The sequence below is a fragment of the Eleutherodactylus coqui genome, chromosome 7, assembly GCF_035609145.1.
Source record: "Eleutherodactylus coqui strain aEleCoq1 chromosome 7, aEleCoq1.hap1, whole genome shotgun sequence".
NCBI classification, from domain to species: domain Eukaryota; kingdom Metazoa; phylum Chordata; class Amphibia; order Anura; family Eleutherodactylidae; genus Eleutherodactylus; species Eleutherodactylus coqui.
This window is the reverse complement of record NC_089843.1, coordinates 127,950,365-127,965,101: the sequence shown is the minus strand read 5'-3', so window position 1 is coordinate 127,965,101 and position 14,737 is coordinate 127,950,365. Positions and strand designations below refer to the sequence as shown.

The following is a 14,737-nucleotide window of genomic DNA, read 5'->3' as shown; positions in this document are numbered from 1 at the left end:
CAGGGGGTTAGACCAGAAGACCCTGGAGGTCCCTTCCAACTCTACCATTCTATGATTCTATACTCACTGTGAGCAGTTCATATCTTACAGGAATTAAAGGGTTAGGAGTAGGAGAAAACCAGAGAGCACAGTATACAGTTGCAAATGGATCTAAATAAATTCGTCAGAAAAGTGGCAAATGAAGTTTAATACTGATAAATGTAAGGTTATATACATGTGAAAGGAAACTACATGTCACCATTACACACTAAATGGGAAACCACTGGGCAAAACTGACATGGAAAAGGGCTTGGGGATTACCTGTAAACTCAACTGGAGCAACCAGTGTCAGGCAGCTGCTGCCAAGGCAAATGGGATCATGAGGTGCATCAAAGGAAAGTATATGTGCACATCACAAGAACATTGTTCTTCCTCTTTACAAGCCACTGGTCAGACCACCCATGGAATAGTATTTACAATTTTTGGCACCAGTACTTAAGAAGGATAAATCAGAGCTTGAGTGGGTTCAAATACGGACAACTAAGTTAATAAATGGAATGGGTGGACTACAATACCCAGAGAGGTTATCAAAATTATGGTTATTTAGTTTAGAAAAAAGACGGCTTAGGTGCGACCTAATAAACATGTATACGTTTATCGGAGGACAAATCAGAGATCTTTGTCATCATCTACTTATACCCAGGAAAGAAGGTTTTTACACTAACATAGAAGGGGTTCTTTACTGTAAGAGCAGTGAGACTATGAAAAACTCTGCCTGATGACGTGTTGATGCCTTTCTTGAAGTATCATATTACATGTTAAAGTAGCTGATTATTTCAGAAGAGTTGGTGATCCAGGGTTTATTCTGACTGCCAGATTCGAGTTGGGAAGAAGTTTTTAAAATTTAGGAAAATTGGCTTCTACGTCATGGGCTTTCTTAAGTATAATATTACATGTTCAAGTCATTGATCATTTCAGAAGGGTTGGCACTCCAGGGATTATTCCGAGTGCCAGATTGGTGTTAGGAAGTAATTTTTTAAAATTGGGAAAATTGGCCTCTACCTCATGGGGTTCTTTGCAGTTCTCTGGATCATCATTGGGGGTTACTAGACTGAACCAGATGGACATATGTCTTTTTTTCAGCCTTACACGCTGTTGTGTTACTATTACTTAGCATGATAAATGTGATTGGAAATGAAGAATTTCTTAGTAGCAGAAACATTTGCTTTCAAAGATGATAGCTGCATAGATTGAAGGAAATGTCTTAGGGCAATAATACCAGCTCTCTCATGACTGCATGAAGAAAACGTGGTCGTGTTGTATGCCTTATACAGCTCATTGATATTCCCCCTCTGCTTTTACTAACACCTCTGTCATTTCCACATTTCACTTAGTTGCTCAATAGCATGTATGATGTTCTCCAATAGGCTTGCACTGGGCAATTATAGCACAAGCAACACTACAATTTATGTTTAGGTGGGAAAGCAGGAGATTTTTAAAGGAAAAAAAATGCACTGCAAATGCGCCTGCACGCATCCGCCGTGCAGAAGAAAGATTCCTGCAGAATGCAGGAGACCCACACTGCATCTGGACAGGTAAGAATACTGTCCATGCCCGTGGGCACAGGTGGATTCTTGTATTTTACGCATTTCCATCTCTGCTCTTTCTGAGTTGCTTGGTCCAGTGGACGGTCCAATTAGTGATTGACCGCTATATGTATATGAAAGTGCTAACAGGGAGGCTGCCAATCACTGCTAGTACAACCCACTGGACAATGAAGCCCAGAATGAGCAGAGATTGAAACATACTTATATATGCATCTGCTCAGCCGCTCCTGCAATAGCATGCAACCTGCTGAATAGACTGCAAATTCAAGCTGACTGGTCCCCGTTAATATTGTCTACCACATGCTATGTCACAGTATGCATACATTTTGAGTACAAACATGTAGTCTATATAGAGTGCTATATACATATGTAAATGGGTACAATCCCTAACTGCAGATGCATTTTTTTAAAGAGATTGTTAGGTTGAGCTAACATGACCGTATTGGAATTGTGTATTACGTGGGATCTGTATGTGGTGTAATACGCGGTAGAGCGCAGGCAATCAATTATATTGTTTTATGCAGTTCTGGTCACATTATCGTGTTCTACTTTGTCATATATATATTTGAGTTTTTGAGTGTTTGAGTACGCAGTCATGCACAGTACAATTTTTAAATAAAATAAATCTTGTTATTTGTATAGCGCCAACTTATTCCGCAGTGCTTTCAGGTAATTTTTACTTATTACCCCCCACCAAGCTGGGTTCTCATTTTACCGACCTCGGAAGGATGGAAGGCTGAGTCAACCTTGAGCCGGTTACCTTAACCATTCGGGGATTGAACTTGCAACCTTCAGGTCATGAGCGAGAGCTTACACTCTGCGCCACACAAGGCTCATCCACCATACATGCTGTACGCAGGGTTACGTCCGGGTTCACAGCTGTAAACGGCTGCGAGAGCTCCATGGAGCTTTACGTTTACGGCCAAGTGAGGCCAGCTCTAATTAAAGTGTACCTTTTTTATGGCAAGGTTTATTGTAACACGTGCGCAACGGGTGTTGACTTGGCAATCGTATATCGTTCACTAGGCATGCATTTACAGTGAATAAGAACTGGGTAGTTTCGATCAATCATTTAAGCCTAACCATCCTTCTAGTCAACCCTTCTTCCGCTGCTGTCTATTTAGCAAATTGCACGATGCCGGTTTATACCAAATAATGGCAGATGAACGATTATTATTTAGGTCTGCATGAAAAATCCAATCAGCTATAATCTAATGAAAAAATAAATTAAAGTCCCCTTTATTGGTTGTTTTAGAACATTACCAGGTTGCTATTACTCTGTAACAATGGTGTACAACCCAGCAGGGCCAGTCAAACCCAGAAAGGTAGGCGCTCCAGAAGACAAGGTTTTGCTACAAGTCGAAAGAGGGGAATGTTCTACTGAAAAAGTCCTAGTTATTATGGATCCAAAGATTCTAACGCAAAGCAAAATAAAAAAAATCCCGCCATTGGCTGGACTTGTAGCACTCTACTTGACCGTTGAGTTTCATGATCTACCTCAGCAGTGCTGTTCTGGAGATCTTCTGCTGTTTTATATTAGGCTACAGCCAAAGATAGCTGGCCATGACAATAGTGTCAGGAGCCACTGGGAAGACATCACAGGGAATACTAAAACTGTCAAACACATCACACAAAGACAATAGAATAACTGATATCATAAGCACTCAATGGAAATACTGAAATTACTACTGGTGATGACAGATAAAAGGAAGTTATTTTTAGTGACCGATATCCAGTTTTATCGCTTCTGCACATATCATGTACTTAAAATCATTTCAAAATTGTTTGAATTTGATTTGAAGTGAAGCAAGATAAAGAAGATGTTATCAGTCCATCTAAATCTTGATCCGATAGAAATTTCATTCCAGAAGGAAGCTGACTTCTTTTTTTGCTATGATTAACTGGCACATTGTCACTGTCTTCATCCCAGGAAAACATGTCAATGGCTAAAGGTGGCCATACACATTAGACAGAAGTATGCTGATGCTTGAGTAGCCGTTGACTGAAAGATCATCTGGTGAACAGTTGCAGCTATACACTTTAGTCTATACTGGCTGTTAGAGTCCTTCAAACTGTCCATACATGCTGCATGACACTGAGCGATGGATGAAAGGTCTTTTTAGGAATACTCTTTCATAGTTGTTTGGTGGAGGAAAGATTTGTCCTCAAACTATTGGACCGAAAAAATTCAAAATGGCTGACTTCTTTCCAGACAGACAGACGATTGTCTGTCTGTTTTTCAGTAGTCTGCAATGATCATTCATCGTTACATTTCACCAGATAAATGGTTTATATAGTCCATTTTCATCAACTTAATTGCATTTAAGGTGACCGTACGCATTAATAATCACATTAAAATTGAGCCCTTGGCCATCAGTTGTTATCCCTGAGAGCGCCAGAAGACACCTATGTATTTTCCCTGCAGCAACAAAATGTAGTAGTATGTGATCCCCTTTTAAATCAGTGTACCAGCATGTAATTGATGGGGAACCAGGAGTTGGGGAAAAGTACAATCTGAGATAGTTGGCTTGAATTCCGAGTGACAATGACTGAGCTGCAGCTTCTCTATATTTGTAGTGTTGCAGATAATGATGTTCCTGTTAGTGAATCGGGAAGAAAGAGCGGTCTGCGGCACGCTTTGTAGGGAAAGGTTTCACAAACGTATTGGAAATGAAAATCTAAGAACACTGAGACTTTCAAAAGCACCCTTTACTCTAATCAGACATGAGATAACATTTTTCACTGTCTTCCTTTCCTTGATTTTCCGCTATTAATTTGTCATTTTTTCCTGATTTGCTTTGCAGCATGCACCTGGGTTAAAATGGATAACTTCAGATATGTCATATACCGAGCTATTGATTGATGTGGGACATTGTTGTGAGCATGCTCTGTGACCTATGGAGGTCATTGTGCAGGGAAGAGGTGGAAGGGGGTGGAGCTCAGCTATCTACTCCACCTATTGTCATTGGTGTAATCATGAGTTTGACTCCAGCTTACTACTGAGGTGTTACCTGTAATCTTGCTTTCTGATGATTTCGAAATGGCTGCTGTCTCCAATATACTCAATGTAAACTGAAAAGTGATTTTGCCAAGATGGGAAGTGTCAGAAGTAAGGCGACTAATACATGCGTTCAGAAAATGCCACTCAATCACTGCATTTTTACAGCGGCATATTTGAACACGTCACAGCATTTGACAGCGCTTTTCAATGCACCCCTCATTGTGATGGCTGATATGGGGCTTTAAAAATTGCTAAAATTCGCGAAAATAGAACAGAAACTTCTCTAAAATTGTGGTGTTCTTGCGCAGGTCGGAGAAGCCCCATTAATATAAATGATGGCGTTGTACCGTGGTTAGCGTGGCACTCAGGAAGTCACGCTAATCACGGTATAAAGCAGTGTATAAAAGTGGCCTAAGGGAGAAAAGATAGAGCGCAAAGAAAGAAGGGAAATATGTATGTAAGAAAGGTTTGGAGATTAAGGGCTCTTTTACACAGAACAATTATCACTCAAAAAAATTGCGTGAATTTGAGCAATAATCGTTTACACGGCCAACGATCAATTGACTAACGGGAATTTCTTAATTTCGTTTGTCATTAATTTCGTACAGACATATAAAAATGATCGTTCACACATTGTTGCGTGTGGACAGCGATTGTTTAGTCGTTCACATTCAGTGGTGCAGTGGATATAAATGACTGAGCAATAGAGATGAGCGAACTTACTCGTTTATGGCGTTTTTGCACTCGAGCACCGCTTTTTCCGAATAACCGACTACTCGGACGAAAAGATTCGAGGGGCGCCGGGGGTGAGCGGGGGGTTGCAGAGGGGAGTGGTGGGGGGGGGGGGGGAAGAGGGAGAGCCCCCCCTGTTCCCCACTGCTACCCCCTGCTCCACCACGCCGCCCCCCGAATCTTTTCGTCCGAGTAGTCAGTTACTCGGAAAAAGCGGTGCTCGAGTGTAAAAACGCCCTAAACGAGTAAGTTCGCTCATCTCTATTGAACAATATACGAGCGTAATTACAAACGATTTATTGCTGCATGTAGAAGGAACCCAAGTTATTAGTAATAAGTGTAACTAGACACAAAAACCTACCTGCGTTAATAAATATGTATACTGCAGCAGGGCCTAATGAAGGGGAGACATGACAGACGGCAGCCTAAAAATATCTGGAGAGTGCGAGATCTTATGTGATAACCTATTAAGGAAAAAATATAGAGTCAGGCTGCAGATAAGAAAATGGTAAAGCCAGAAAGTATTTTAATGGTGAGAGCAAGTGGAATCCTGCACATTAAGTATAGACCGTGACATCGAAAATATATAGGAAAAAAAATCACTACAAACTTTTAAATATGTTTAACATAAAAACTTAATTTACACAACTGGCAGTTTTCTGATGACCTTAGCAACATGGTTTGAATTCAATGAAAGACACCTTCTGCATAGATCTTTTCCAGCTGCCTGTATGGTTTTCCTAAAGATTTCCAGTTTCCTGCCACAGTCCAAAATCATACTACTAGCTTGTCTGTATCCCTGTGAAACTGGCCATAGTTGGGTGTGCGATAAAGTTTAGATTGTCAGCCCCATTGAAGCACAGGTAGTGATGCGAGTAATTACAAGATGCGTATAGCACTACCTAAAATTGTCTTGGTAACCGCTTTAAACTGTCCAATGTGATGGAAAAACATTTTTAAAAAGGCATGCGCATGCACCCTGCTGCTCTACATCCACTGGTAGCAGGAATTATGTCCCAACAACCCGACACGCTGCAGTTAATTGGCTACAGCAGTCACTGTTACTGATGAGGTCCTCACTGCAGTGCGATCTCGAAGCTTGGGCGTATTAGGTGGGGTGAGAATGCCATTATGTTTTTAACCACAGTAAGCAGGCTTTCAAAAAAATGTTTTTGCTTAGATAACCCTTTTACAATAAACTTTTGATCCATGCAGTCTATAGATGCCCATACACACTTTTGATCAGCCAGAATCCAACTAACGAGTCATTCATGGAATTATATTCGCATGTATGACCTCACCAGCCACAAGCCAGACTAAGCTTGCCTATGAGGCAGAAATTGTAAAGCAGGCTTGCCCAAAAGTAAAAGGTGACCACGGTCAAAAGAAATCCAATCTGACAGATCATGTTTTGGGCATACAACAGTCTGTCGTTGGCCATCACAAGTGTTTGTTCATAATTTTCAAACGACGGGCAACTGAAATGGCCAAAATCTGCTATATCTTGTCTATATGTACAGCATAGGAGATAACTTTCTGACTGGTGGGGCTCTCGCCATTAAAACCCCCACCAATGTGGAGATTGGGGGTACCATGTTCCCCTTTATTCATCACTGCAGGTATGCCTCTCTCATCCACAGTGACATCACACTGAATGGAGCACTGGCCGAGTGTGTGTTGTGGGCACTCCATTACTTTTATTGGGGCTGACAAAATTACCCGAGTGCATGCCGATCGGCTATCTCCAGCTGTACTATTGAAAATGACTGGAGTGGCAACCCGCTTCCTCCTCACTATGGAGGTTGCAGTAAGCCCATAGTAAGGAGGACAGGGGACACAGGACCACAGTTCTTGGGATCAATGGAGGTCTTGGTGGTGAGAGCCGAACCGATCAGCAAGAATAGAGGATAACTTGTAATTCTGGTACAACCCCTTTAAGTGTATCAGACTACCTATCTTGCCAACAAAAGACTTTTGACCTACTACTGATAATGTGTCACAGAAGGGAAAATATATTAACAATCACAGATAATGGCCATATACTTACTGACTAAGGAGGGCAGATAACTGCATCTCCTCAACATACAGGTAGCAAACTACCAAATGAGGGAGCCAATTGCACCTATGAGGGACACCGATGAAGCAGCCACTCACACAGCCTCTTAATATAGAGGGGGGGGGGGGGGGGGTAGCTGCTTGGTGTAAAATCTCACACAGAGTGTTTTAGTAAAAACTAGTATTTTCCATGAAATAAGAGTTCAGACTGTATTTACACAAGTGAGAAAATTGTGCGGGTTTTGTGCATTGTGAGGTGCACAAACCTTGCACGCATATACAACCCATTATTTGCAATGGGTGTAATTACATAGGTGATTTTTCCTCGAAAAATTGCTGCATGTTCTATTCATTGCGAGTCTGCAGAAATCTCGCCCATTAATTCTAATGAGTGAAAAAAAACTTCACATCCTACTCGCGTGTGCATGCAAGTTTCATGCAAGTTTTGAATATATTGATGTGCTGTGCCTCCCCCCCCCCCCCCCCTTGATCCCCTCTCCTTTTCATTAGGTTTTGTCCTGACATATTCCAATACTATTCAATCAGTGCTGTGTTGGCTTATGTAAGGATAGCACCCTAGTGACAGGGGATGGTAATTCCTAACTATTTTGTTCTTACAGTCCCATGAGGAATACCAGAGGAATGGTACAATGCAGGGTTCAAAGAAAAATGCTCCAACTTTGATATATGGGGGTGCAAGACTCTTTTAAAACAAACTTGTGAGGAGAGCTGTCAGGTCCACTTCTAAAAAGAGTATATAGTATTTATTTATGCCTACAGCTAGCATATGCAGATCGATGGAGAGAAATGGCACTATACAGTGATTGAAAAGCACCACTTTATACATATGATAGGTGATAAAATATGTATTTTTGTGTGCTTTGTTTTAGATTTTTTCAAGCCCTCCTGATGAGTCTGTGAATGAGCCAACTTCTATTTCTCCTCGCGCCCCACCTAGACAGTCGCGGAGACAGCGTAGCAAGAGGCCGGTTGCGGTGTACAACCTTTGTCTTGAACTAGATAATGGTAAGATGATCTGAAACATCTTAACGTAACCCTCTCTAATTCAGCATTGAAGCAAACTTTATACACCTACTGATAATGCAAGCAAGTTAAATATTTAAGTATGTGTCGGTGTAGCAGACTTTTTATGTGGCTGATTGTCAAGTAGGCTAAACAAACTGCACCTCAGCTTAACATGGTTGTGCTGTTGTACGTAGGATATGTATGATTATATCATATGTGGAATTACTGGCATGCTGCTGCTTTCGTTTTTTCGACAAACTCCTAACTTTCTATGAAGTAAGTTGAAGCGACCAAAGTATTTGCTATCCAGCTTTCTTTATTTTACAATAGAGTGTAAGAAGGTTTTTCTTTTGTTTATAGCATTAATGTATTTATTTTAATAATGAAAATGGCAGAGGAGTCCTAAATGTTACTCAAATAACTGCAACGATGTACAGATACAATTTTATGACCTCCCTTTCAAAATGAAAGGACACCAAGAATCGCCACAACTCTGTGTGTGTGTGTGTGTGTGTGTGTGTGTGTGTGTGTGTGTGTGTATTGGTATATTTGCTGCCAGCCATTGATGAAACTTGTGTATTCGACAGGTTCTGTCAAAATGCATTATTTTGATGACTGCATTTAGAGATTGAAGTAAATAGACATTTAGATATACAAATTCTCAAAATATTAAACAATAGATATAGTTATATAATGCATGCACAGAAATTTAGTTATGGGATCCAGGTCTTGTCATAGACTTCATTTTACATGCTGACAGTTACACTAGAGATGATCTGATTTCAAAGGAACCAAACAGGCATATGTTATTTTTTATTTTATTTTATTTTTTTGTTGTAATCCACCAAGAAATCCACCGACATGCACCTACTGGGGTTTAGTTCTTCAAACCCGAAAATAACGGTGGAGCTGCATGGTCTCAGTTTTCCACCAACAGGTGATATCAGGAAAATGAAGTATTGGGAACATTAAATTTCAGAGACTGAAGGAGTGGCCAGCAGTCAAGATGAATGAATGACTAGCTTCTGATTCCACATAGCTGAAACAGAGTATTTCTCCAGTTTACCTACGTCCAATATAGGAAAAAAGGCACCAATGAAGCAGCATCAGTGGGTACTCAGAGGACTAGTTCTCATGCTCTGGACAGCTTCATCCAGCGCTCGGATTCTCCACACATGGAGGAGCCGCTGTTACCATGTTCTGCCACATAGATCAGCAGCAGTCTTCAGCGGGGACTCCAGAGCACTCCCCTTCCTCTTTTGTGACCTCCCAAAAAGACGGGAGTGCCTCTTCAGCAGGTATCTCCCCAGGCTCCATGGCTACTCTGGTGCCACATCTTTGTCCCCTGCAGCACCCATATTCAAGCCATATTCCACCCATATTCCACCCGCCCTCTGCTAGGGAGAAGAACGTGGTGAGGAGGGGAGGGCAGCTTGAAGTTAGTTTCTTCCCATACTAATGTTCTTCAAGAAACTAATTGTCACCAAGAGGACTTAGACAATAGGAAATGACGCAACAATATTTGGGTACGTAACCACTGGTGATTAGGATGTGTGAGCCACACTCAAAGCATTTTTCAACATAATTCTGGGAGAGCCATCCACCCACAAGATAAAGCTGGAGAGAGCTCATTGAGCCTTGTGACCTAAAGGTTCCACTGCAGAGCCACGGGGTGTCATTTGCCATGTCCATGAGTTCGAGTTGAAGGAAGCCATTATGTCCAAAGCTTGATTCCTTCAGAACTCTGAATTTGAAGAGGCCCCTATCCAACTATTCCCAGAGTTGTCAAGGCTAAGCCTGCAGAAGCGGAGACATCTCAGTCCCCTATCTTATCGCTGGGGATTTCCTTTCTCTCTCGTGGCCAGGAAGGAGAGTCGCTTGGTGATACTGTGCTTTTTCGATTTTCCTGCTTTTAGTTAGTCATTGGACACATTCCAGTATCACCTCTTATAGATTGGAAACTAAACTGTCCCCAGTCGGCACCTCCGTCTGTCTGTCAATCAACTCAGCATAAACGGAAAGGCTCACTTCAGTCTGGATCTGCTCAATCCTCTCCCAAGGCTAACCCACAGTGATGACTTTGTTGCTTTTGGAGGCCTTTGTGCATGCCTGATCCCTTTCATAATTCTCTACATCTCAATAACCGTTCACGACTGGTTTATTGGCCTTATCTTTGTATTCTTTTCAGCCACTTCCCTATTTCAACTGCTGAGTTAGGAGTAATCTGGGACATATTCCACAGGTCTTTTTTTTTCTTATTTGATCTCTAAAGGCCTGTTTGCCTTTGTGCTATTTTCTATGCCTCCTCCTCACACCACAGATGGAAATTGATAGTATTTTGCCTTTTTGTCCTTTGTTTAGTGATGAGCGTTCTTTGCTTTCACTATACTTGTATATTCCACCTTCCAGAATAAATGGTTACTCCTGAGTATTTCAGACCGTTTTCTATTTGTTGCTTGTCTGTGCTTTTTTTGTTTTGTTTGTCTGCCCCTTTTCCTACTTTGTGTTGCCGGTCTCCAGATTTCTGTTGAGTGGAGGACGAGTTTATGATCCTGGGCCTGAATATCTCTATTGGCTCCATTCTCTCATCCTGCTTCGTTATACTCTTGCTGTTGCCATTTTCCTTGAATTAGCCCTATGCTGCCCTATGCATGGGGTAAATACAGGCAGCTCAGCATTTATTTACAAACAGTTAACTTTTTACTACATAAACTTTTATTAATATGATCCCTCTTATAAATAGAAACTTAATTTCATTTGAGCATATTTGCTGCATATTTCGTATATGGAAGTACATTAAATTAATGCATAGTATAAAGCAAAGAAATGCATTTTTAAAACACGATGCTGTAGGCATAATATTTGCTGGTTCAATGCTGGCGTCTCGGTTGATCCATGGCCCCTCCTATCCGGAGGACAAGTCTACAGAGTTTAGCAAAGTCAGCAAACTTTATGCCTATAGCATTTTCTTTTTGGAACTGCAGATCCTTAAAAATTAACTTGCCTGTTTACTGTAAATATAATATTGTGTTCTTTTGTTCCTTTGTGCGTGTTATTACTGAATGCTCATAGAATATTAGGATAGATAGAATAATGATGATATTGTGTCATAATATACACAAAGCAAATTGCAAAAACATAATTTGCCTATTGAGAGCCTAAATGAAAATTTGAAATATTTCATTAATTTATCATCACTACCGGGAGGCTTTACAATAAAGAACCAATTATAAGCCATTGCACAGGTATATTAAAGGGATCCTGTCACAATCTATGAGCACCATATACTAAGTTATAGTGCTCATAGGCCAGGTTCTGAGGAGTTTGCGGATGTAGTTTTTATAGTCACCCAGCTCCTTGTTCCCGCACTGTCACAGGTGGAAGCCAACACCAGCAGACTCCTCACTAAAACTGTGTGTGCGCATGCCCATAGAGAAGTGTGTGTGTGTGTGTCAAGGTGACAAGTCTGCTGTGCACACTTACATTGTTTTCTATAGGACTGTGCTCACACAGAGGAGTCCATGGCACTGACTTCCACGATTGACAGAGCAGGAACATAAAGGTGGGCGAGTCTAAAAACGAGATCCCCGAACTGCTTGGAATCTGACCTATAAGCACTGTAGCTTAGATTATGATGCTCTTAGGTGGTGACAGGTTCCCTTTAAAAATCAAACCAAGTTTCACATAGACCAGTGAGCCAGAAGAGGTTCTGATTAGTGTCCTTATTGAGCTCCCAATGTTCTCCTAGACTCAACGCGCTGTACAATTATCTACCTCTCTATGAGACTTAAGTACTTGTAGTCTGTCTACAAATTCACTCAACAGAAGTAAAAAAAACCTTGTTTTGTTTTTTCAGTAAGTGCAGAATCTCTGAACCATTTCAGACCTTGCAAAAGCCAGAGGGGAAAGGGAGGCATCTAGTACTTGGAGAAAGAGGAGTTTTATTTTTAATATATATTACAAAGTTTATTACTTTTTTTGAATGCACTATGGATTTATGTAAAAAAATAGGTGCACTTTAATGTGCCCTAACCACTGCATTGATTTTTGTACATGGGAAACCGGAAAAACAATACATATTCCATGCATTGCATAAACGTTCTATGCTGGTTATTCTTGATTTGAAAATGTTATGATGACTCTCCTATCTACAACCCCAATTCCAAAAAAGTTGGGATGCTATGTAAAATGTAAACTAATGTAAAGAAAAAAAGAATGCAATGATTTGGAAATCTCATGTAATCTTATTTTATTAACAATAGAACCCAAAAAACATATCAGAAGTTGAAAGGGAGACATTTTACCATTTCATTTAAAAATTGAATTCATTTAAACATTGATGGTAGCAACACATCTCAAAGTTGGGACGGGGCTTTGTCTACCATTCTGTCACACACCCCACTTCTTTTTATAACAGTCTGTAAACATCTGGGAAGTGAGGAAACCAGTTGGTAGTGTTTTTGGAGAGGAATGTTGTTCCATTCTTGTCTGATGTAGGATTCTTGCTGCTCTACAGTCCGGGGTCATCTGCTGGATTTTTTGTTTCATAATGTGCCAAATGTTTTCTATTGGTGAAAAAATTGGAATGCAGGCGGCCGGTTGAGCACCTGGACTCTTCTGCGAGGCCATGCTGTTGCGATGGATGCACTATGCGGTGTAGCATTGTCTTGCTGAATTATGCAAGGCCTTCCATTAAAGACGTTGTCTGGATGGTTCTTCTAAAACCTCTACATACATTTCAGCATTGATGTGCCTTTCAAGAGGTGTAAGCTGCCCATGCCATAGGCACTAATAGAACCCTGTACAATCAAAGATGCAGGTTTTTGAACTGTGTGCTGATAACAAGCTGGATGCTCCCTTTCCTCTTGAGTCTGTAGGACACGGCATCTGTGGTTTCATCTGACCCTAGTTCCACTTTCTCACCAAAGGAATGGCAGCATCCAGGGCGTGGTATAATATAATAATTTATTCCTCCAAAGTCCTGCTACGTTTCGACCCTCTTGGGGTCTTTGTCAAGCATGCTTGACAAAACTGCAGGTTTCGACTCTGAGTGCCTTTTTTGACTCTCATTTAGCAGACCATATATGTGTCAGGTTTAAGGTGGCTGATAAACACAGACCTTTCATTAGGAAATCGGTACCTGCTTTCCTGCAGGGGACCTCAATTTAGTTCTAAATAGCTTGTGTTCCCCCTTTTGAACTCTTACATTGGATATTTTTGGAGCTTTTCACTTTGAAAGTCCCTTTCCTGATAGCTTTCATGTTAGCTAGAAGGATTAACGACCTCCAGGCCCCTTCCTGCAGGGAGCCATACCTGAGTTTTGCAAGACAGAATAGTCCTTAGTCTTGATACTTTTGTTTCTCCTTAAGGTAGTGTTGCAGTTCCATAGAGTACAGGAAATAATCTTACGCTCCTTTTCCAAGGACCCAAAGAATGACAATAAAAGAACCTTTCATACTTTCAATGTATGACAAGTGGTGCTATCTTATTTTAAGGTTTCTGAACCTTAATTTCAGAGTCCTAAATATAGGGAAGGCAGCCTTGAAGGACAGCATCTCTAGATGGATTAAGTTGGTAATCCAGGAGGTTTATAGGATGCAGAACAAAATGCTCTAGATCAGTGTTTCTGAACTCTAGTCCTCATGACCCCCCAATAGGTCATGTTTTCAGGATATCCTATAGTACGAACACCTGTGGCAATGTCTGAGGCACCGACAATAATTACATGATCTCTGCAATACTAAGGGGATCCTGAAAACATGACCTGTTGGCGGGTCCTGAGGACTAGAGTTGAGAAACACTGCTCTACACAGTCTTAAAGCTCATTCTACCCAAGCTCTTTCATCTTCCTGGGCTGAGTGTGTGGACGCTTTGATAGAACCGATGTGGGTGAACATACATACTTTTGCAAGACATTATAGACTGGATATGTTGGGTAGTAAATAACTGGCTTTTGGGTGTAAGGTCCTACAAGCAGTGGTCCCCCGTTGAAAAATCAGTATCTGGTATTGTTCCAGTCGTGCTGTCATGACCGGACAATGTGGAATATGGGAATTATGTCTTACCATTAATTCGGTTTCCATGAGTCCATCATGACATAACCTAAACCTTCCCATCCTTAAAGTTTTGTTGCATATACTTGTGATGTAACTGTGTATGGACTATTATTGTTTAATAGTTATGCCCATAACCAGTGTAGTTATTAGAAGACACAGGAGGTGGGTGGAAGGTTGGAACTCTTTTTAAACTTGCCATCTTCCTGTCCCTACAGAAGACACAGGGCATCATCTATTTGTGCCATCATGAAGAAGTCATGGAAACAAAATTAACGATGGGA

The 14,737-nt window shown here is 41.0% G+C and overlaps 1 protein-coding gene across 2 annotated transcripts in view; it reads left to right on the top strand.

Annotated features, from left to right (window-relative positions):
• ARHGAP10 (Rho GTPase activating protein 10) overlaps window positions 1–14,737 on the top strand; it is a 227,108-nt gene that overhangs the window by 130,476 nt on the left and 81,895 nt on the right. For both annotated transcript variants that reach the window (XM_066573663.1, XM_066573664.1), the window contains exon 19: window positions 8,265–8,400. In XM_066573663.1, the coding sequence (XP_066429760.1) occupies window positions 8,265–8,400 (136 nt within the window). The remainder of the gene's footprint in view (window positions 1–8,264; window positions 8,401–14,737) is intronic.